This window comes from Pongo pygmaeus, chromosome 8 (genome assembly GCF_028885625.2).
Source record: "Pongo pygmaeus isolate AG05252 chromosome 8, NHGRI_mPonPyg2-v2.0_pri, whole genome shotgun sequence".
NCBI classification, from domain to species: domain Eukaryota; kingdom Metazoa; phylum Chordata; class Mammalia; order Primates; family Hominidae; genus Pongo; species Pongo pygmaeus.
Window position 1 is genome coordinate 1,045,746 of NC_072381.2, and position 24,002 is coordinate 1,069,747.

At 44.4% G+C, this 24,002-nt stretch overlaps 2 protein-coding genes, 1 non-coding gene and 1 pseudogene across 14 annotated transcripts in view; 2 read left to right on the forward strand and 2 right to left on the reverse strand.

Moving 5' to 3' along the window:
• Nucleotides 1–883: 883 nt before the first annotated feature.
• LOC129006786 (uncharacterized protein IDI2-AS1-like) lies at nt 884–8,832 on the forward strand (annotated as a pseudogene). The gene is made up of 3 exons (XR_010127370.1): nt 884–1,037; nt 1,845–1,949; nt 8,337–8,832. The product of XR_010127370.1 is annotated as an uncharacterized protein IDI2-AS1-like (transcript).
• IDI1 (isopentenyl-diphosphate delta isomerase 1) lies at nt 4,808–14,012 on the reverse strand. 2 transcript variants are annotated; one of them, XM_054436884.2, is made up of 5 exons: nt 13,076–14,012; nt 8,807–8,979; nt 8,109–8,201; nt 7,440–7,570; nt 4,808–6,310 (listed from the first exon to the last, which is right to left on the reverse strand). In XM_054436884.2, the coding sequence occupies exons 1-5, from the start codon at nt 13,213–13,215 to the stop codon at nt 5,993–5,995; spliced, it is 855 nt and encodes a 284-aa protein (XP_054292859.1). In that variant the 5' UTR covers nt 13,216–14,012; the 3' UTR covers nt 4,808–5,992. The 2 variants fall into 2 exon arrangements, with proteins under 2 accessions (XP_054292859.1, XP_054292860.1); XM_054436885.2 differs by lacking the exons at nt 8,807–8,979; nt 13,076–14,012 and adding an exon at nt 12,476–12,545.
• On the reverse strand, nt 7,101–7,163 carry LOC129006990 (U7 small nuclear RNA). Its single transcript, XR_008492174.1, has one exon. It is a non-coding gene; the product is annotated as a U7 small nuclear RNA (small nuclear RNA).
• Nucleotides 14,013–18,113: 4,101 nt separating the features above from the next.
• The window catches only part of WDR37 (WD repeat domain 37), a 77,333-nt gene continuing 71,444 nt past the window's right edge, over nt 18,114–24,002 (forward strand). For 2 of the 10 annotated variants that reach the window (XM_063669491.1, XM_063669493.1), the window contains exons 1-2: nt 20,946–21,112; nt 22,669–22,808. The gene's annotated coding sequence lies outside the window, so the exon portion shown is untranslated. Of the gene's footprint in view, nt 20,321–20,499; nt 20,695–20,844; nt 21,113–22,668; nt 22,809–24,002 lie in introns of those variants that run through there. The other 8 variants (XM_063669492.1, XM_063669495.1, XM_054436877.2 and 5 more) reach the window with 7 other exon arrangements.

The window sequence follows — 24,002 nt, forward strand, 5'->3', positions numbered from 1 at the left end:
GAACAGAAAGGTCACTGTCTTTGCTCAACAAACAGCCTAAAGCCAGGAACGCAGGCCTCCCCAGGCCTCTTGGCCGCCTCTCAAGCTTCCTCAATAAAAAATTCATATGGAAGACATTTTATTCTATCTTCTCTTCCTTCTTTCTTCGCTTTAGCTAATAATTATTGAGTTCTGTTTATGTTCTGGAAACAGTTCTAGAATTTCTGTGGTAAGAAACAGAGACCCCAGCAGTGAATCTGCTGGGGCCAATGGCTGTCGGGGGCATCCTTCAAAACTGGGCCCATTTGGTTCTTTTAAAAAAAAATAATGTCCAGTTCCTCTAAAAATTCTGTCGTGACTTTTATTTCCTCAATGTTGAGCTTTGTGTTTTAGGTTTGTGCCTGCTGATGTTCTCTGGGCCCTGAAGTCACTATTGCTGGCTCGTGTGCTGGCCACTTGGTCGTGCTGGCCTGTCTCCTACCGGGTGGACGCCCAGCGAGCTCTGGATGCTGTGTATGACAAAGACATGGGGGTTGTTTGGAGTCTGTGATGTGCTATTGTCCTCCAGATAATGGTTTTCTGCAAGAAACTAGAGAAGTAACTATCTCAGATTTCCCTAATAAAAACAGGTTTTGAGCCAGTTCCAGGCTGGCCCTAAATTCCTCTTCCTAGCACATGAAGCCTGGGAAGCTCTCCGTGGGCCTTGCCCTTGGCAGCTGTCACTCCTGGTCTCTGCTCCCCATTCCTGTCCGGCTACTGGAAGCACCTCTCCGTTGCCCAGCCTCTCTGTTGCTTTACTGGAACTGGGCAATGCCCCTTGGGAAAAGCAGCACAGGTTTTCTTCTCCTAGACTTTGCCCTGTGCTTCTTTTCAGAGCTATTTGGTCTCTGACATTCTCTCTCAGGTTTTTCCAGCGTTCTTGGGAGGTGGGCTGTGCCACTGTCTGGCCCACCTGGCCCACCATTATCTGAAGGGAAGCATGAACAGCCTTTGACGTGGGAGTGGCGACTACTGAGAGGGAACCGTCTGTACACAAGCAATGTAGCCTTATGAGACCCGTGAGTATATGCTTAAGTTTTTTTTTTTTTTTTTTTTTTTTGAGATGGAGTCTCGCTCTGTCCCCGAGGCTGGAGTGCAGTGGCGCGATCTCGGCTCACAGCAAGCTCTGCCTCCTGGATTCATGCCATTTTCCTGCCTCAGCCTCCCTAGCAGCTGGGACTACAAGCACCTGCCACCACGCCCTGCTAATTTTTGTATTTTTACTAGAGATGGAGTTTCCCCATGTTGGCCAGGCTGGTCTCAAAACTCCTGACCTCGTGATCTACCTGCCTCGGCCTCCCAAAGTGCTGGGATTACAGGCGTGAGCCACCGCGCCCGGCCAACGCTTAAGTTTTTATTAATAATTTACTCCAAGTCACTGAGCTCCGACTTCATGCTCGTGATTCAGATTTGAGTCCTGGGAAGATCATCTGAGATGACGTTTAAGCCAAGGATTTAAATGAGTCAGATTCAGCCACGTGCAGACTAAGGCAGTGCAGGTTCCAGGCAGAAGGGAAAGCACGTGGACACGCTGAGATGCAGGCAAGGCCTCACAGCCGGAGCTGGCTTGTCACCTGGCGTGGGAACACCTTTCCTGTTCAGACTCTGTGTGCTCCTTTTAATCTGCGTCAGGGCATGTGATCGAGCAGCACGTGACCAACCCCACTGCGGCATCTGTCCCCCGTGGCGTGGGGGTGGGGACAGAGTTCTTTTCCTACGGCATAAGTGTGTCGTGTCAACCAACGCCGTGTCAGCTGCCAGTAGGGGCCCACGGGCATGGGGACCGGACGCACACTGTGGGAGCTGACCTTGCTGTCTTCTCTCAGGAGTGGAGCCCCAACCCACGCAGGGTGTGTCTTCATGGCTTTTCCTGGCCAGTCTGATACCAAGATGCAGTGGCCAGAAGTGCCTGCACTTCCGCTCCTGTCAAGGTGAGATGCCACTTGCTCTCCACTGGTTCTCTATCAGTGCTGAGCTCTATTCTCTAGAGCGCACGGATTCTATATTGTGTTAAGCTGTCACTTAAAAACACACAAATTGTTTCCATCAATCCTAACATTCACCCATGTAATTAACACCCTATCAACACAGAGAACACTTCCAAAATCTCACAAGGCTCCCTGCGCCCCCTGGAAGTAGCCTCTATTCTTGCCTACATCTTAATTGGTTTAGCCTATTTTTGACATTTATTTCACTGGACTCACATGTGCCTTTTGTATCCGGCTTCTTCCACTCAAGATTGGGTCTGTGGATTTACTCACACTGCTGTGTATAGCAGGACTGCTCCCGCGGCATGGCAGCATCCGATTGTGTGAACACCAAGGCTGACGTAATCACTGCAAATATTCTGCAGGGGCGTCCCTGGGCTAGAGACTGGACATGTAGTAAAGAGCTCCGTGAGCGAGGCAAGCCCTGAACCCACACTGTATCACCTACTTATAGGGGCGTCCCTGGGCTAGAGACTGGACATGTAGCAAAGAGCTCCGTGAGCGAGGCAAGCCCTGAACCCACACTGTCACCTACTTATAGGGGCGTCCCTGGGCTAGAGACTGGACATGCAGCAAAGAGCTCCGTGAGCGAGGCAAGCCCTGAACCCACACTATCACCTACTTATATAGGGCAGTGCGTAAAAATCTAGGAAACACATAGTTTCTCAAAGTAACAACGAATATGTCAGTGACTTCCCAGCTCAAGAATATGCTGCATTCGTTCTCTGCTAAGTTAGTAAAATGGCAACAAAGGAATGCAGAACCATGCACATTTGTCTCCTGCCAGGTCCAACTCGTTTGACTTTAGTAGACAGTGGCCAACAGCTCCATGGTAGCAGACATGCTCATAAGCAGTTACTTTATATTCCGTCAACACTTGGTGATGTAGGTCCTTTAATTTCGGGTTTCAATTTGCACCTACCCAGTGATTAATGAGGTTAAGCTCCTTTTCATGTTTAACACCCAAATTTTAATAGACTTTATTCTTTAGAGCAGTTCAGGTTCACAGCAAAATTGGGTGGAAGGTAGGGAGTTTCCATAGACCCCCAGCCCCTCGACACACACAGGCTCCCCCACTATCAACATCCCCATCGGAGTGGTCCATTTGTTACAGCTGATAGATGTACATCAACACATCGTTATCACCTGGAGTCGTTTACATGAGGCTTGCTCTTGGTGTTGGACAAATGCATAATGACCTATATCCACCAATTCAGTACCATGCAGAAGAGTTTCACTGCCCTAAAAATCCTGTGCCCTGCTCACTCATTCCTCCCTCCCCTCTCACCCCTGGTTTTTTACTGTTTCCAGTTTTCCCTTTACTGGAATCTTGCAGAATTGGACTCCTTCAGGATGTAGTCTTTTCATGCTTCTTTCAGTAACATGCACCTAACTTTCCTCCTGGTCTTTGTGGCTTGATAGCTCATTTCTTTTTAGTGCCAAATAACAATCTACTGTCTGGATATATCAGTTTACTTATGCATTCACCTATATGCATATAAAATAGAGGAGAGAATGCGGTGTTGGAAATTTACGTTTGGGAGTCTAAACCATGTATGGTAAATAAGTATAAAGTATGTGTGAAAATTGTAAAGCAGAAAGCTGTCAGGATACCTGAATACACACAAATACACACTTCAGTTCATGCTATAAAATGTTATAAAATGTGTAAGTACATACTTAGGGCTGAAAAAGCACCCAGAGAGGAAGGGTGAAGAAGAGGTGTATCTGAAATAATAAAAAGAAAATCTGTCAAGAGGGGATCTAGAGTACCTAATCCCATGAGGAACTCCCAACCCTAGTGAGGGTCCAAGGGACAGATCCAAGCGAGAGGATGAAACCATGCACAAGCACTCCCTAGGGGGCAGGTGGAGAGCAGTTCCCACAGGGACCCACTGCAGGTACAACCTGGGCTTGTCCCCAGGGAGCAGGTAGAGGGAGGTTCCCACAGGGACCCACTGCAGGTACGACCTGGACTTGTCCCCAGGGAGCAGGTGGAGGGCAGTCCCCACAGCCACCCACTGTGGGTACGACCTGGACTTGTCCTCAGGTGCCAGGGCCAAGTAAGAAGAAAATGTGCCTTCCTTCCTATTACACCATTTTCTGTTTTGGTCTCGTTCTCTTCATAATATAGGTAGGGAAACAGAATCAGCAATTATTAGAAAGCCACCTCTACTTTGTCCTTAAAGGAGTTGGCAATGGTTTGACCAGAATCAAACAAGTATATATTTTGGAGATTAAGAGTTTAAAAAAGTTTAAGAAAAAAAAATTATAGGTATCATTTAGCTTTCAAGTTCAAAACCAACACATCTGCCTTTGGGGTCAGAAGCAGCTATATCTAGGAGAGGGATACTCCTCTTTATAAAAGATGAAGGAGTTCTAAGGAGTTTATCAGGTCAAAAGACATTCCTACTTAGATTTTCTGGATGGCATCCTAGTAATATTACAACAGTAGTATCTAACTCTTGCTAAGTACTTAACAAGCTGCTGGGTAAGTGTCTAAGGGTCCCATGTCCAATTCAGTAGCCATGGCAACTCACAGTTATCACATAACTAATTATATGTGGCTTTCAGCCTAAAACTTCCTAGAAAATATAACTAAAAAAATTAGAAACAATACTATAAATGCAACAGAAACTATACAGGCAATATCCTATTAGTGTATCAAAATTTTAACAAACTAAACAGTATTAAATTGCAATTTTTTTTACTTTTCAATAAAATACTTGCTAAACAGTCTTGTCTGAAATTATAAATTGCCCAAAGTTAACCATAAATGAGTCATTCTATTGAATTTAACATTTAACTTTGCAAGAAATAAATTTTTATTTTTCTTTATTATCATACAGCATTTAAGCATAATAAAGCTGTCTTGAGATTTCAAATCTGAGACCTCTATGGCAAGTTTATAAAAAGTACATTGATCAAGGTACAATAATATACACATTCCATAATCTCATCTATTTCACATTAACACTGGCCTTTGTCGTTGTTATTTTTTTCTCCCTACAATATTTCCTGACTCTGTAGGACAGTGGTTCTCAGTTGGGGGTTGACTCTGTCCCCTAGGGGCATCTGGCAACATCTGGTATAATTGTGGGTGTCACAGAAGAGGGATGCAAACAGCATCCAGTGTGCAGTTCAGGGATGCTGCTCACCATCCTATAATGCACAGCACGGACCTCCAACACAAGGATTTTATCCAGCCCAAATGTCAACAGTATCAAGTTTAAGCAACTCTCATCGAGTGGGACTCAATTCCCATTTTATGAACACCTCTGTGCCCACTGTAATTCTGAAAACACAGACTTTGCTAACTGGTAAATACTATTTAAAAGAAGATTTAACCTAATCAATATCACTTATCAAAAGCAGTGGCTGACTGTAAGTATCACGTTTCCAGAATGAATAAACCACACAATCAACTCAGAATGATACAAATTAGGGTCCATGTCATTTAATTTCCCTTGAACCTGCTCTGCTAGTTTAATCTGCTAATATGAAAGTTAATTAAGACTGTTTTGAAGGAGTGAGGCTATAGTTTCCTTTGCACATTTTTCTGAACTACGATAAAAATTTAATGATACATAAAGCACCTGGCAAATAGCAAGTGCTCTGCAAGTGCTCCGGAAATGTTTATCACAGCTTACTAAAAACACAGGGCTTCACTCATTTGTTCAAATTTCCCATAAGCATGTATCTGCAAAGGTTAAATTAAGTTTTGTTTGCTCTCTCTCATTTTACAATAATCTCTCACAAATGTCGCTTAGAAACAGAACACATATCCAGGGTGTGTGATACAAAATTATAAGTTAGTTTTTTCCACACAGGTTTTAAAGTATCAGTGTATATAATACATTAATGATAGTACTAAATGACAGAACTAAATTTAATGATAAATTAATGATAGAACTAAATTTAAAAGGAAAAAGTCATTCTAAGTTTGTTAAGCAGAGAAATTTTTCAGTAATCATTTACATACATATTCAGATTCTGTATATTTTCTCATGGTCAACAAACTGATTCAAATGATTTAAGTTATCCCACCATTTAAAGAGAAAAGTCTCTGCAATAATTTTAAACCATGGCGTTATCTTAATTTCACCACTGGCTGCTTTTTTCAGAAGTTCTTTTAGTTCTTCCTTTGACACATAACAATAGCTTTTAATCTCATTGGGATCTGGATTCAAAGTTACATTCTTCCTCACCAACAAAATGTAATCAATTTCATGTTCACCCCAGATACCATCAGACTGAGCTTTGTAGTGAATTCGTGTTAAATAATTAATTTCTTCTGGAGGAACCTAAGACATTAAAAAAAAAAAGTAATTAAAACATTGGCCACAGCAACAACAAAACCCTAAAATTAGCTCACTGCATTACAGCAACATCTTGAACAGGAGTATAGTTTTAGGATTAGAACTTTTAAAGCATTAATCTCCTATCAATGGTATATGGAAATCTTAATACTATATATGGAAGAATGATTACATTATTAGTTTCAAATGTTTGCATTTTTTCCTGTAGGACCAAACAGATAAGTTTTTTTTTTTTTTTTAATGTTAAAAAAAGGGGCAGTCACTCAAACTAGAAATGTGACATTCTTCTTTTTCTTTTTTTTTTTTTGAGACGGAGTCTTGCTGTCACCCAAGCTGGAGTGCAGTGGTGTGATCTCAGCTCACTGCAACCTTCGCCTCCCGGGTTCAAGCGATTCTCCTGCCTCAGCCTCCTGAGTTGCTGGGATTACAGGCGTGCCGCCCCACCATGCCCAGCTAATTTTTGTATTTTTAGTAGACATGGGGTTTCACCATGTTGGTCAGACTGGTCTCGAACTCCTGACCTCGTGATCCACCTGCCTCGGCCTCCCAAGGTGCTGGGATTACAGGCGTGAGCCACCACGCCCGGCCCGACATTTTTCTTTTTCATATTTTAAAATTGCTTTTTGGAAAATATAGATAAGAAATACTTTATTTATCCAGGTCTTATTTAAGGGGGACAATTCTAAGAAAAAAAATTATTTCAATTAAACCAATTAGATTTATGGTTCATATTCCTAAGAACTTCTGTAAGAAAATCTTCACCTTTTTTTGTAGTGGGGGAGTTTCAGGTGAAAACTGGAAAACCTGCTAGTCAAATTCTACAAGAGTTGTAACACTTGAAAATATTCATCTTAGATTTGATCAATTATAGAAATATTCAAACTTAAATAGTGCTTAACAGATCAATCCATCCCGGTATCGAGCTAAGTTGTTGCGAGTGATATTAAGAAATCAAAATTTAAATAATCTTTATTCAAGATGGTTTGTGGGGCTAACTCATAACTCAGGAGGTTACCAAGCAGAGAACTACATTTGAATTTAAAAATTTTATTAAAAACCTTTTTAAAGTATGTTTAGGTTTCAGCTTGTATGATTGTGTAGTAGAGCTGGTTACCTCTTCCAAGGGAATTCCTAGCTCAGCTTTCAGCCGCCTCTGTGCCGCTCGCCTCACTCCAAGGGCGTCATTTTCCTCAAGCTCGGCTGGATTACTTAATGGATGACTACAACAAGTATTAGTAAAACAACCTGGAAAATGTTAATACAGAGACAGATCAACTTTTCTTCAAAGTAGGTCTGACAGATCAAGAAAAAGTTTTATAAGTAACTGAAAAATGAAACGATTTTTAAGGATTTTAAAATCAGTTATAATGGGCTATCAGTAATTATTTTAAGGATTTTAAAATTGGTTATAATGGGCTATCAGTAATTATTTTAAGGATTTTGAAATGAGTTATAATGGGCTATCAGTAATTATGTTGTGAAACAGACTACATTTGTAGGTAAGTTCCTTATTAATGCTTCTTCAACCAAAAAAGATCAAAGTATAGATAATACAGATTAAAGATAAATATGTAAATTATACACATTGCCCAATTGCTTGTTAGTTCTTATTTTTTCTTGCTGTTGTATTAGGTTGTACTCATTGTGTAAATTCACTTTATGCAGAATATAAAATTATGCCATTCACAGGATTTCCCTTTGTGACCTTGGCTCCCAGAATTCAGAATGATAAAAAGTCAAATTAACGTACAAACACAATATTGTACATTAAAAGTGTACTAACCTGGAAAGGTAATCTTAGCATCTGATCTTTGCTGTAGCAGAAGCTTATTTTCGGTGTTGAATAAGAAGACACTAAAAGCTCGATGCAATAATCCTGAAAGCAAAAGAAATAACAATTAATTTAGCCTTAAGTACCAGTTATTTGCCAAATTCTCTCCGTGCAGTTCAGAATAACATTAGTAACTTGCTGCTACTTTTGCTTTTCCCCATGGTTTATCCACATGCATAGTCTCCGCATGGCTGTGGTGAGGAAGAGCTCTGCACTGGGCAAGGAAGTTGGCCGTCGAGTGAAGGAAATGGTGATGCTGGCGGCCCCTTTCCTGCAGTCAAGTTCCCTATCAAGGACATTCAGTTCTCGGAAAGTGTTGAGGGCACACGCTTCCCTGCATGGTGCCCGCTTCTCTCCATTCTCTAGAAATATTAGAGGCTAGGCTGCTGCTGTATGTCAGGGCTAGTCCCTCTTTTATGAATCCAGAATAACTCTGAAGGAGCCCAGTAAAAGGCATGAAGTGAAGAGAAATCGCTGTAACAGGAAGACAGCAAAGCAGATGCTAATGACTACACTATTTAACGAACTGGAACCAACAAGAAAATACGGTATTACTGAAGACTGCACTTCCTTGAACAGAGTGCTCTTCTCAGCAAATCGGAAATGCCTACACAAATTGCTTTACAAGAAAGACTATTTCAAAACAGCACCTTTCTCAATGTTCTCATTCAGGTGACAATTCTTCTTGGTCTCAGCCCCAATTTTATTGTCATTTTCATCAATAAGGATACACATCTCTGCCAGGAGTTGAACCTGTTGCTTGTCGAGGTGGTCAGTGTTTATTTCAGGCATCATTACAAAATGTCTTATCTGTCCTAGAACACTAATATTAAAGCAAAAGAGAAAGAAAGGCCATCATATATTTTTCTGAATGTCATATAAACACAGGTTAATAATGATGCTGCTTCCCCATCTGCAGTTGTACCACTCTGCATCCCCACAGGGACCCCAAGAACGCTGCCAGCTGGCTGCTCAGCACTATCTCAGTCATCATTTCTCCTACAGGTTTCACAGCTGGCCTTTTATCACAGTCATGCTCCTAAACGCCAAGCTCAACGTTCCACTCTAAATTCTTGACTTCTGAGATCCTCTGCAGCACTTGATACTCAATCCTTTTTCCAGTGTACTTTTCTTCTCTGGTTTTTGGCCCCAAACTAACTTTTCATCCTGCTTTTCCACACCAGCTTCTGTAATCTCTAGAATGTGCTCCCATTGCTGTCCTGAATTGTCTTTCCCACTGCCTGTCTCTGCATAGTTGCTCAAGATTGCCACAGGCCAATCTTGGTTGAAATCCATTTTTTCAAGGCACAACTCATGTGCCAGACATCCAATAACCTTTCTACCAATGTCACAGTAAGACTTAATCCAGTTTTTCTCAACCCAAGCTCCTGATCAGAAAAATGATTTTCCCCCAGGACAGTACTTAGCTGATATCATTCTAGATAAACAGGAGAAGACTTAATTCGTTATATTCAATAGATGCTTTAAGGTAGTGCTTGGCAAATTTTTTCTGTGAAGGGCCAGGGAGTATGAACTCTGCCTGTGTAACATTAAAATAGTCACAGGCAATAGGTGAACTGGGCAATATGTAAACTGAGTGTGGGTGCATGCCAATATTTATGGACACTGAAATATTTATGGACACTGAATTACATTTAATTTTCATGTGTCACAAAGTATTTTGATTCTTCTCCATCCGTTTAAATATGAGAAAAACACTCAGCTCACAGGACGTAACAACAGGCAGCAGGCCAGATTTGGCCTGTAGGCCATAGGTTGGCCCATCCCTACCTTAGTGCATCAAGCATTAATTTTCTGAACCCCCATTTATCCCTCCCATGTGATTAAAATGTAAAGCACTTATTAGGGTACTTTCAGTATTCTGACTCACACTTTTACACATCTATATCCAGCAGCGTCTAAGCTTTCTAACCTTTGTATCCTTCAGGGCACCTTTACATAGCCTGACTTTGAAGTTTTTTATTCCCTTTTTAATTCTCCCTTATTTCTGAATGAATTATAATTTTTTTTTGTTTTTTGATTTTTCTACACAATATATTTTGAAGATCCCATGTGCTCCACTTTCTATGTGACTCTATTTCAAATACATAGATTTTACTGAAATACTTTTTTGTTTCTGAGAGGGAGTCTCGTTTTGTTGCCCAGGCTGGAGTGCAATGGCGCAATCTCAGCTCACTACAACCCCCACCTCCTGGGTTCAAGTGATTCTCCTGCCTTGACCTCCCAAGTAGCTGGGACTACAGGCGTGCAACATCACGCCAGGCTAATTTTTGTATTTTTAGTAGGGTCGAGGTTTTGCCATGCTGGCCATGCAGATCTCGAACTCCTAACCTCAGGAGATCTGCCCGCTTTGGCCTCCCAAAGTGTTGAGATTACAGGAGTGAGCCACCACACCTGGACCACTGAAATACTTTCAACAGAGTTCAAGCATACTGCAGAATGTACACGAAGTGTTTAAACAGCTACTTAATACAAAGTCCTAGACCCACATAGGGTCTGAGTGTGTGTGTGTGTGTGTGAATGCGTGTGTCAGGAGTCAGTGATGATGGAGAGATTGATATCTAATACAAAAAATCTGAAATAAGGTTAATGATTAAAAGAAATCAAGAGGGAAAATAATGTGAAAAGGAAGTCGACTTCAGAGTTAGCCTCAATTTTAGAAAGATTTCCTACTTCTATAGGCTAGTTTTATATACAGTCATCCTTTGGTATATATGGGAGTTGGTTCCAGGACCTCCTACAGCTACCAAAATTTGAGGATGCTGATGTTTCAGATATAAAATGGCATATTTGCAGACCACCTGTGTATATCCTACTGTATACATACATGTGTCACATGATGGTGTTTCCGTACACTACAGACTGCATATACTATAGTGGTTCCATAAAATTATAACAGAACTGACATATTCGTATTGCTAATGATGTTGTAACCATTGTAACATCGGAGCACAACACATCACGTTTTCTATGTTTAGATACACAAATACTTGCTGTTGTGTTACAACTGCCCACATTATTCAGCACAGTAACACACTGTCCAAATTTAGGCCTGAAGCAACAGGAAAAATAGCCTAGAAGCAACTGGCTACACCACACAGCCCAGCTGCTCCACTGTCTGTCTACACCACACAGCCCAGCTGCTCCACTGTCTGTCTACACCACACAGCCCAGCTGCTCCACTGTCTGTCTACACCACACAGCCCAGCTGCTCCACTGTCTGTCTACACCACACAGCCCAGCTGCTCCACTGTCTGTCTACACCACACAGCCCAGCTGCTCCACTGTCTGTCTACACCACACAGCCCAGCTGCTCCACTGTCTGTCTACACCACACAGCCCAGCTGCTCCACTGTCTGTCTACACCACACAGCCCAGCTGCTCCACTGTCTGTCTACACCACACAGCCCAGTTGCTCCACTGTCTACACTACACAGCTCAGTTGCTCCACTGCCTACACCACACAGCTCAGCTCCTCCACTGTCACACCACACAGCCCAGCTGCTCCACTGTCTACACCACACAGCCCAGCTTCTCCACTGTCTACACCACACAGCCCAGCTGCTCCACTGTGTACACCACACAGCTCAGCTGCTCCACTGTTTGTCTACACCACACAGCCCAGCTGCTCCACTGTGTACACCACACAGCTCATCTGCTCCACTGTCTGTCTACACCACACAGCCCAGCTGCTCCACTGTTTAGGTCTGCGTCAGTGCACTCTGCTTCCACAACGATGAAACTACCTAATGATGAACTTCTCCAAAGTATCCTTGTTAAATGATGCGGGTGTAACATTAAATTATCATCTGTAGATGATCTCTTATAATATCTAAAACATGTAAATCCTACATAAATAGTTGTGCTGTATTGTTTACAGAATAAGTCTGTATATGTTTAGTACAGAGGAAATTTTTTTCCAAATATTTTATAATGTGCAGTTTGTTAAATCCATGGATATGGACCCCAAGGATACAGTAGGCCAACTGTATACTAGGTGATCACTAAGATAGGTTTCGTTACTACATAATTACTAGACTTTTTGACACGACATTTTTTTCCGGGGGGATGGGGCTGGGTCTTGCTGTGTCTGTCGCCCAGGCTGGAGTGCAGTGGCGCGATCTCGGCTCACTGCAGCCTTCGCCTCCGCCTCCCAAAGTGCTGTGATTAAAGGCGTGCACCACCGCCCAGCTGTAATGACAATTGCTCTGTCAGGATTTTCAGAATTCAGATTTTAAAACTAAGCTGCATAATCACAAGATAAAATGAATATGTCTATTTATGCGCTTAAAGAATACCATGTAGTAGACGCGGGAACACATCCCCCAACCCAAGAAAAAGGTCTAGTTCCATCTATGCGGTGCTCCCCATCTCTTCTCCTGCTCCATTCCCAGGAGAAGCACCTTGAATGTGTTGCTGTCACCCCCTTGCACGGACGCAGGTGTATGCACCCGTGTCACACGCGTGGACTCGGCACGGGGAGGCCGGTGTCGTCACGTTCGTGTTTCTGACGATGCTGTCTACGCTTGTTTCTGAATTCTCTAAGGGGAGACTCGCAACTCTTAGTCTCCTGCCACTCGGTTTCCAATTCCACGAGTTCCTAAACCTGAGGTGACTGTGCGCAGACGACGATCTTTTCCACTGACAAAGAATGGCAAAGTCTCTGACGCCCCGACCCACGCCTCCGCCTTCCACGGGGCGCGGGCGCCCACCACAGCCTGGGACGGCCCGGCCTCTCTCCAGTTCGGGAGACCAGCGCCGCCACCCCCAGCTGTCCAGGCCTCAGCGCCGAGACCTCACCGGTGGCTCAGACCTCCGGCCTCCTCCCCGCCCCGTCCCGCAGCTCCCCGATGCCGCCCTGCCCCTGTCTCTCGAACTCCGCCGCCCGTCCACAGTACCTGATCAGCCTCCGGCCACGGACACCGGTCGGTCCCGGAGCGCGTCCGCTTTGAGCACTGTCCGCGGCGCGCACCGCCCACTGGCCCCGCCCCCGGGCCGCGCAGCCAATCGCCTGCGCAAGCGCCAGTCCGCGCCACATCGCCCGGCCAATTGGCGCCCGTACGCGCCTGACGACACAATCTCGCCAAGCTTCGCCTGGTGGTGCCACCTCCCGGGCCTGTGGCAACCGCAGACGCGCGAAGCACCGGGAACCTGAGCGGTGAGCTCCGTTTCTGGCCGCCCTTAAGGGGGTCAACACGCCCCACCCCTACTTCCGCAGAGGCAGCGTCCCGCGACTGGGCGGTGCCCGAGACCACAGCAGCCGCCAGCCAATCACGCTTTCGATCCTGCCGTGCGAGCCCGAGGCGCTGCGAACGGTGCCTAACGTCAGACGCTCGAGGCTCGCGTTTGGGCAGCGAAGCCCTCCCAGTCGGAAAGCGCCCGGGCGCCAAGCCGGGTAGCCGGAAGCTCGGCGTCCCATGGGCGCGGCCTCCGCGTGGCTGGACTAATGGAAACGGAGGAAAGGCGGGACGTACTGCTGACTGGCTGGCCGGGCGTCCCCCTCCCGAGTTCCGCCGCTGGGACTACAGCGTCTGGCTGCACGGGGAGGTCTTGTACGTCCAGAACGGTGGCTGTTCTGCGGTTTCTGCGACCGGGACGAAGGGGGAGCAGAGCCGCGGGGGGTCGGGGGTGTGGGGCGTTCCACGCTATGTTGGGAGTGTTCGCTTTCGGGGTACATGACAGGACGTTCTAAATGTTTTTTTTTTTTTTTTGAGACAGTTTCGCTCTTGTTCCCCAGGCTAGAGTGCAATGGTGCAGTCTCCGCTCACAGCAACCTCCGCCGCCCGGGTTATTTTGTATTTTTAGTAGAGACGGGTTTCCCCATGTTGGTCAGGCTGGTCTGGAACTCCTGACCTCAAGAAGTGATCTTCTCGGCTCAGCTTACCAAAGTGCTGGGATTCCGGGTGTGAGCCACCACGCCTAGCCCTCTGAACTTTTAAATAATCGTGAAATCTACGCGCAGCTGAAGCGAATTCAGCTGTTTCCTCTACCTTTTGTGTGGAATTTAAAATACTGAACTTGTGAGATGAACCTGGTGGGCACCAGTTCTCAAACTTCTTGGTTTCAGGACGCTTGCACACTATTAAAATGTACTGAGGATCCCCAAAAGCTTTTGCTCACTGTTGTTCACTACTGCTATTTACTAACGTAGAAATTAAACATATTAAAATATTCACTTAAAAAACACATGACACTAACATAGGTTACATTTTTATTAAAAATCTTTTCCAGACAAAAAACAGGCTTTGATTTTGTTTTATATGTTGGCAGATCTCTTTCATGTCTGGCTTCACACAGATAAGAAAATCTGGCTTCCCGCATGCGCAGCAAGTCCTCACTGCTGTCAGTGCGTTCTTGGGAATTAGGACTTTAAGTGAAACAATGTATAGCAAAACCAATTTTACCAGAGGCTAAAAAATAAGGATTAAGTTCCTAAAGCATACTTCTGGCCAAGGAAAAAAAAAATCACTAAGCTTCTAAAGGCCAAAGTATTCTAATATTAAACATTGAAATAAATGTGAGCTATACATACATTTAAGAAAGATGAATAAAAAACAAGATAATTACTAAATTATTCCAGTTCTGGGTCATGTGTAGCTGAAGCCTGTTTCAGTAGCTCAGGGCACAAAGAGGGAACCAGCCCTGGACAGGACGCCATTCCATCACAGGGCCACTCACACACCCACACTCAGACTGGGACAGTGAAGACACACCAGTTCACCTCACGTGCACACCTTTGGGATGTGGCAAGAACTGCAGTACCCAGAGAAAACCTATGCAGGTGTGGCGAGAACACGTAAACACCACAAAGACAGTGCCCCTGGCTGGGAGTCTTTTTCTCATCAGTGTTACAAAGAAATGAATGAGCACCTGCTGTATGCAGTTTGAAACTTCAGAAGTATTTTTAATAGCCTTTTCAAATTATCTTGGTTATTCTTTTTCGATACTACTACCCCAAAACACGAGTGGTGGATTTTCCAACTACTATTTGGAATGTGAAACCACTTCAATGGACATTTTGTACTTGTTACGTTAAAACTCATTATTTTTGACTGTACCTCGAACGCCTATTTTCCTATGCGTGATGTTGAAATGTCATGCATTGGTCATTTGGAAAATACTCATTTACTGAATTAAACAGATCTTCCAAATGCTAAAACATTTCATTATTCAATATCAATCACATTGTTAATATCACTAGTAATCTCATCAGAAAAGTTGTTAAGTATTGGGAAGCTAAAGTATTGTAGCACTGGCTTCCACATAAAGTCACCAAGTTCTTGATGGTTTTAAGTTTTTTTTTTATTTGAATTTTTGCATGAAAATTCAACCATTATTGGCAACAAGTACAGAGAATTATGTTCCTTGAAGTGGCACGAACATATTTATTTTCACGAAAATGTCTGCCAAATATCTAGGTTTGAATACCGCAGTTTATCTGTCAGTTCTTTCCAGTATAAGTGGTATTTCATGAAAAAAGCAGCTAGTTAGTTCAGCTTACAACTCAAATGTTCCCACAAGTTCTTTTCCTGGAGACAACAATCATAATTCAGTATGTAGCAGAAGTGCTTTATGTGTATTTCCCATTTTGTTATAGAGAATATTAGATGAGTACTGAATGGTCGAGATGATTAAAGTTAATATTTTTTACTGCTAACCATCAGCTGAGCCTTCAGTGAGTCATAATCTTTTTGCTGGTGGAGGGTTTTGCCTCAATGTTGATGGCTGTTGATCAAGGTGGTGCTTGAAAGTTGGGGTGGCTGTGGCAGTTTCTTAAAATAAGACAATAAAGAAATTTGTCACATTGATTGACTCATGAAAATTTTTTTTAACCCACAGGAAAATTTTTTTTTTTGAGACAGAGTCTCACTCTTTCACCCAGGCTGAAGTGCAGCGGTGTGATCTTGGCTCACTGTAACCTCCACCTCCCGGGTTCAAGCAATTCTCCTACCTCAGCCTCATGAGTAGCTGGCACTATGGGCGCATGTCACCATGCCCGGCTAATTTTTGTATTATTAGTAGAGCTGGGGTTTCACCATGTTGGCCAGGCTGGTCTCGAACTCCTGACCTTGTGATCTGCCCACCTTGGCCTCTCAAAGTGCTGGGATTATAGGCGTGAGCCACTGCACCTGGCCAGGAAAACTTTCAAAATTAGAGTCAATCCTCTCAAACCCTGCTGTTACTTCATAAACTAAGTCTATGGAGTATTCTAAATCCTTTGTTATCATTTCAACAGTGTTCACATCTTCACCAGGATTAGGTTCCATCTCAAGAGACCACATTCTTTGTTCATCCACAAGAAGCAACTGCTTATCCATTCATGTTTTATTATGCTAGTGCAGTGATTCAGTTACATCTTCAGGCAGCCATAGCCTTACAAAATGTATTTCTTAAATAATGAGACTTGAAAGTCAAAATGACTCCTTGACCTATGGGCTGCAGAAGGGATGTTGTGTTAGCAGGCATGAAATCAACATGAATCTCCTTGTATATCTCCATCAGAGCTCTTGGGTGAACAGGAGCACTGTAAATCAGCAGTAATATTTTGAAAGAAAATCTTTTTTTTCCTGAGCAGTAGGTCTCAACAGTGGGCTGAAAATATATAGTAAACCACACTGTGTAAGTAGATGTGCTGTCATCCAGGCTTTGTTGTTCTATCTACACAGCAGAGGCAGAGTAGAATTAGCATAATGCTTAAGGACTCTAGGATTTTCAGAATAATAAATAAGCACTGGCTTCAACATAAAGTCATCAGCTGCACTAGCCCCCTAGCAAGGGTCAGCCTGTCTTTTGGAGCCCTGAAGCCAGGCTTTGAGTTCTCCTCTCTAGCTATGACAGTCCTGGGTGGCATCTTTTCCCAAAATAAGGTTGTTTCAACTCCAATGAAAACCCGTTGTTTAGCAAAGCTGCCGTCATCAGTGATCTTAGGTAGATCTCCTAGATGACTTGTTGCTTTATCTTGCACTTTTTTTTTTGAGATGGAGTCTCACTCTGTTACCCATGCTGGAGTGCAGTGGTGTGATCTTGGCTTATAGCAACCTCCACCTCCTGGGTTCAAGTGATCCTCCTGCCTTAGCCTCCTGAGTAGCTGGGACTACAGGCGTGTGCCACCACACCCAGCTAATTTTTGTATTTTTAGTGGAGGCAGGGTTTCACCATGTTGGCCAGGCTGGTCTTGAACTCCTGACCTCAAGTGATCCACTTGCACTGGCCTCCCAAAGTGCTGGAATTACAGGCATGAGCCACCATGCCTGGCCTATCTTGCACTTCTGTATTATAGAGACAGCTTCTTTCCTTCAGCCTCATGAACCAACCTCTGATAGCTTCAGACTTTTCTTCTGTAGCTTCCTTACCTCTCTCAGCCTTCAGAGAACTGAAGAGAGTTAGGGCCTTACTCTGGATTAGGCTTTGTTTAACGGAATATTGTGGCTGGTTTAATCTATACAGACCACTCAGAGTTTCTCCATATCAGCAATAAAGCTGTTTTATTTTCTTTTCATTTGTGTATTCACTGGAAGAGCACTTGAAATTTCCTTCAAGAACTTTTCCTTTTCATTCACAACTTGGCTGTTTCAACATGCCTTCCTCACTATGCTTAATCATTAATCATTTCTAGTTTTGATTTAAAGTAAGAGATGTGCGACTCATTCTTTTATGAAACAGTAGCCATTTTAGGGCTATTAATTGCCTGATTTTTTTTTTTTTTTGAGTCAGGGTCTTGCTTTGCTGCCCATGCTGAAGTGCAGTGGCGTGATCATGGCTCACTGCAGCCTGGAACTCCTGGGCTCAAGCAATCCTCCTGCTTTGGTCTCCCAAGTAGCTGGGACTACAGGCATGAGCCACCACCATGCCTGGCCCCTAATTTCAGTATTGCCGTGTCTCAAGGATAGAGAGGTCTGAGCAGGAGAGAGAGAGAAGGAGGCAGCTGGTCAGTGGAGTGGTCAGAACACATGAAACATTTATTGACTCAGTTTGCCGTCTTATATAGGGGTGGTTCATGGTGCCCCCCAAACAATTATGACAGTAATATCAAAGATCACTAATCACAGATCACCATAACTGATTTAATAATGGAAACATTTGAAACATTCCAAGAATTACCGAAATGTGACACAGAGACATGAAGTGAGCACATACTGTTAGAAAAATGGTGCTGATAGACTTGCTTCATGCAGGGCTGCCACAAATCTCCACTTTGTAAGAAACATAATACCTGTGAAGTACAATAAAGTGATACACATGAAAATAGTTGTGCCTGTTATATGACATATATACGCGTATATATATATAACTTGAGAATTTATGAAGCAACATGTCAAACAGCTTATAACACTATAACGTACTAACTATCCAAGTGTTTGAGACACAGTTAAAATAATCGGTAATGAGGACAATGACAGAATACCTAGTAAATCTTAATTCCCTATCAAACCATGCTCAAAAATGAGTCTTAGTAAATTCAGCATTGTTGCCCTATGTCAGGGACAAAGTACATGTATATTGCATAGATGGACATGTGACAAAATAGAAATTGGTTTTCTGAGACAGGATTCCCCGCAGCTTCTGCAGGAGGGAGAATGTAATTGGACACCAGGATTGCAATCATAACCTTTTATAATTTCAGCTAGTTTTGTGTCTTTTAAAAAAATTACATTGGATAGTTATTTCAGGATACAGTGTGTTATGGGTTAAATTGTGTCCCCCCTTCAAATTCATGTGTTAAAGACCTCACTTCCAATATTTTACAATATGACCTTATTTGGAAACAGGGTTGTTGTGGATATGATTAAATATGAGGTCATATTAAAGTAGCACCTACCATACTCCAATATGACTGATGTCCTCATAAAAAGAACGCTAAGTGTGCAGACAGACACGGACATGGAAAACGTCATGTGAAGACTGGCAGGGGTATGCTGCCACAAGCCAAGGAATGCCCAGACCCTGAGAAACACTAACAGGCTCCCATCACAGCTCTCAGAAGGAACCAACCCTGCCAATACCTTGATTTGGGACTTCCAGCCAGACCTCTGACAATAAATTTGTTTAAGTTGCCTAGTTTGCAGTATTTTGTTCCTGCAGCCCTAGCACATCAACAGTGAAAAGAACATGGGCTCTGATGTCAGCCTTTAGTCTCTGCCCTGCTGCACGATTACTTTTGACTTTTGACAAGTCATTTCCACATTCTCATGCTTAAAATTCAATTTAGAATAACTTCTACTTTATCGGATTCTTTTGGGGATCAAATTAGTTACAAAAGACGTAAAGTGACCGACCCTCAAAAAATGATTTCTTTCCCTTGTTTTGTGATGTCATGCATTCAGTTATTTTCAGTGACTTGTGGAATCCTAAATATATCAACTTTAAAAATTACATTAACGATATTCTTGGTTACCTGACTGTGGTGTGGTGCTGCAAAATAAAACCACCTATTAGAATGTGGGTTAATTAGATGGGACACTGCGATTTACAAAGCTTTCTATTTGCTGCCATGCCCAGCAGAATGTCTTTGCATACTAGGTACTAAATAAAATTATGTTACTTAAATGTCACAACCTCTAAAAGTTTAAAAAATGACTTCTCTAAAAAGTCAAATATTTTTTCCTTGGCGTTCCTCTTACAGAATTGTTTTTAGTGATAAAGTTTTATTAATATACTTAATGCAGAAATAACCTCATTTTTTTTTTTGGTAATCTGGATCCCCTAAATAGAATGCTAAATTTGTTTCTTGTGCAACAAACAAGTTACCACTTCTGACTCTTCATCTTGAGCTTCCTTTTTTTTTGAGACGGAGTCTCGCTCTGTCTCAGGCTGGAGTGCAGAGGCGCGATCTCGGCTCACTGCAACCTCCGCCTCCCGGGTTCAAGCGATTCTCCTGCCTCAGCCTTCCGAGTAGCAGGGGTTACAGGCGTGCGCCGCCAGGCCTGGCTAGTTTTTTTATTTTTAGTAGAGACAGGGTTTCACCATGTTGGCCAGGCTGGTCTCGACCTCCTGATCTCTTGATACGTCGGCCTCGGCCTCCCGAAGTGTTGGGATTACAGGCTTGAGTCACCGCGCCTGGCCTTGAGCTTCATTTTTAAAGGAAGGAGCAGGAATGTTAACCTACACACAAAAAAAATGCTTTCACGCTCGATTTACTCTAGGTGGGCTTCAAATGCGCGGTTAGAGCTTTCTGCTGAGCGTTCAGACCGCTGTTTACGTAAGGACCATCATGCGTCGTTTCCAACCTAGATTCTAAGAAAAAAGCGGCCCAAGTCCCACCTTTCGCAGGGAACAGCTGATTCTGTTTTTCCTTCCCAGCCAATGGTGATCAAAAGCTTCAGGACGCGGGTGAGTCACTGCGGAGGAGCCGAACACTGACCGCGCCGTCCCTGCCAGGCTCCCGCGCGGCCGGCAGCGCGGACCTGTGCTCAGGCGGCCCCCGGTCTCAGGCCTCAGGCGGACCGCGCCCCGGGCTCGTTGCCCTCCCGCCCCGGCTGCCGGGCTGCGGGGCAGATGGACTCGGAGCGCCCCGCCGGTGAGTAGCTACGACCCCCGAGGCCACCTTTCCGCGAACCGCTTGGCGGCAGGAGTAGGTGACCAAGGGTGGGGACGTTGGCCCAGCAGCCGAAAGGGGTCTTCAGCGCGCCCCGACCCCTCGGGGCTGTGGGGCGGAAGCCGGGGCGTGACTTCCGGCGCCGCCGGGTGTGGGACGGAGGTGTGGGGCGGAGGTGTGGGGCGGCTTTCGGCGGCCCCAGAGGCGCGGGACTGGGGCGGGATTTCCGGCGTCGCCGGAAGTGCATTAGCGCCAGGTCGGGGTTGTGGGGTCGCGTCAGTGCGGAGACAGCGGTGTCCTGCGCGTCGCTGGGTCAGTACTGGGGCCGCGTCCTAGGGACTCACTGGCGGTGCGCGACCCGGGCTGGCTGCGGGGGTGGCGGGCGCAGCTGCTGTGACAGGTGAGTGCCGCCATCTTCCTACCTGTCGGGCGCCGAGTCCTTCCCCGGATGCCCCGAAGAGGAGTCCGGACACTGCAGGGCTCCTGGGGGTGCAGGGGCAGTCGGGGCATAGTGGCGGATGGGGTGCAGGTGGGCTTGGAATGCGGAGGGTCCGTGGTGGTGCAGGAGGAGTCGGGTCCCAGGAGGGCCCGTGGCGGTGCAGGAAGGGCCGTGGTGCAGAAGGGTTCAGGATTCAAGGGAAGTCGGGGCGCAAGAATAGTCCGTGGAGGTGCCAGAGGGACCAGGGTGCGGGAGAGATCGGGACCCGGGGCGGTGCAGAAGAGGTCGGAGTCCAGGAAGAGTCGGGGCGCTGGAGGGCCCGGGGCGGCGCTGGAGGGGTTGGGGGCAGAAGGGTTCGGCCCGGGGTCTCTCCCCGCCCCCTTTGCTTCGGCCTGGGCATCCCGGGAAAGGGCGTCTCCAGGGAAGCACTTGGGAGGCCCTTCAGAGAGGAGGATGGCCTTCCTTCTATCCAAAGAGTGGGGATGGTCGGCTTCAAGAAGGGTGGTGAGTGCGGAGTGACGGATGCTGAAGTGATTAACACAGCGCCATGATATTGTTCCCCTTTTGAAGACTTCCTTTTCCTTCCCTTCCCCCTGAAAGCAGCCACCGCTGGAGGGAAACATTTTAAGACAGCTGTTCACCGGAATAACACAAGAGCAACAATAATAATGTACTCATTTACTAAACAAAGTTGAATAAATACATTTTTCCAGGTTGTGAGCGAAAATGGCTTAAGGTCTGCCAGGTTTTTAGAGATTTTGTCATTTAACTTAAATGGTAAAACATTCGTCCCTTGAAGCGGATACCATTATAGAAAAGTGTTAATTGCTTGGAAGTTTCATTTATTGAAGTTCAAGTGTTTTTCTCTTAAATTCAGTATGTTGGCCTGTGAGTTACGGTCATAAAAGTATTGCAGGAATTATTTACCTCTGAATGAGAAAGCTCAAGATAGTTATATCTCCAGGAACTTTCTACGTCTTCTGAACTTCCCCCAACCCCAGCACACACACACACTGTTCTGGTTACTTTCCTGATCAAATTCGAGTCTTTCAAAATAGCTTTTGATATGTCCCAGGAGTTGAACACGGTATCTAAATATGAACTGACCAACGTGGAACGAATGGAGTGATCTGTTATCCCCTGGGTTTGGACGCTGCCTTTCTATTAATACTGCTCACAGGAGACGAGTAGGGACTCATGTACACTGGCCACGTCTCAACAGCAGTGTGATCTTGGGCAAGGCCTTCCTAAGTCCCCACTCCCTGTCCTCTAACATGGTGCTCATATCAGCCTCATTTTGTTATTGGGAAGGTTACGTTATGTAATATATGCCAGCCATTCTTGCAAAGTGCTGTATACAGGAGATCTTGAGTGAGTGTGTTTCCCTCCTTCTCTTTTTGGGTAGCTATGTTACACTGTTCACTTTGGGCATTTGCCCTGAAGTAAAATCCCTAAGTCCCTTTCGCTGAGGTGAAACTAGATAGAGTTTTCATATTTATCCTGTCTTATTTTTTCAGGGAAAAGATTTTACATCTGTTGAATTTCATCCTTGGTTGAAAGTTGTTCTTTTAACTACTGAGATCTTTTGAAAATCTTGATGGCTATTTATCTGATTAATGGTGTTTCCTCATTGATTGTCATCCACAGAATTGATGGGGTATGTATTCCATGCCTTCATTGCGTCAATGAGAAAACATTTTAGGCAGGTTAATACTGATGACAGATTTCTGAGGTTGCCTGTAGAGACCATTCTCTTCCTCGATATTGCTCAGAAGTTGAATTTGGTGTCTCAGCCCACTAGGAATTTGTCTAACAGTGTTATTATGATAAAATGTTACTACAAACTTGATTAAACTTCTGGTGGAAATTCCATCACATTTTATTCAATTTTCAATTTATTTCTCCAATTTATTTTTAATGCCACGTGGACATTATATTCCTTAACCATTCTTTTGCATGTGATTAATATTTGTGAAATTAACCATTTAAGCAAGTGTTTTTGCTTTGATGAAAGAAAAATGTTTAAAATCCTACTGCATATGAAACCGAAAGTAATGTTTTGTGTTTTTTGTTTCAAATGAAAGTGTAAATTAAGAATTTGTTGGCAGGGCATGGTGGCTCACACCTGTAATCCCAGCACTTTGGGAAGCTGAGGTGGGCAGATCACCTGAGGTCAGCAGTCAAGACCACCCTGGCCAGCATGGTAAAGTCCCGTCTCTACTAAAAATACAAAAATCAGTTGGGCATGGTGGCGGGCACTTGTAATCCCAGCTACTCAGGAGGCTGAGGCAGAAGAATCACTTGAACTCAGGAGGCATAGGTTGTGGTGAGCCGAGATCACGCCACTGCCCTCCAGCCTGGGGGGACAGAGCGAGATTCTGTGTCAAAAAGAAAAGAATTTGTCGTATTGCTGTTTAAAGCTACTTTGGTTATGTTATCTGCCTTCCTGAAATTATCCACACTTAGGAGAATGACAATTTCTATAGCTACAAATTAATTAATATTGGAAATATTGAAAAGAATCTGGCCAGGCACAGTGGCTCACTCCTGTAATCCCAGCACTTTGGGAGGCCGAGTCACGTGGATCACGAGGTCAGGAGTTCAAGACCAGCCTGGCCAAGATGGTGAAACCCCGTCTACTGAAAATACAAAAAATTAGCCAGGCATGGTGGTGGGTGCTTGTAACCCCAACTAGTCGGGAGGCTGAGGCAGAGAATTGGTTGAACCCGAGAGGTGGAGGTTGCAGTGGGTCGAGATCGCGCCACTGCACTCCAGCCTGGGCGACAGAGCGAAACTCTGTCTCAAAAACAAAAGAAAAAAAATATATAGAAAAGAATCTTTTGAGAAAGAG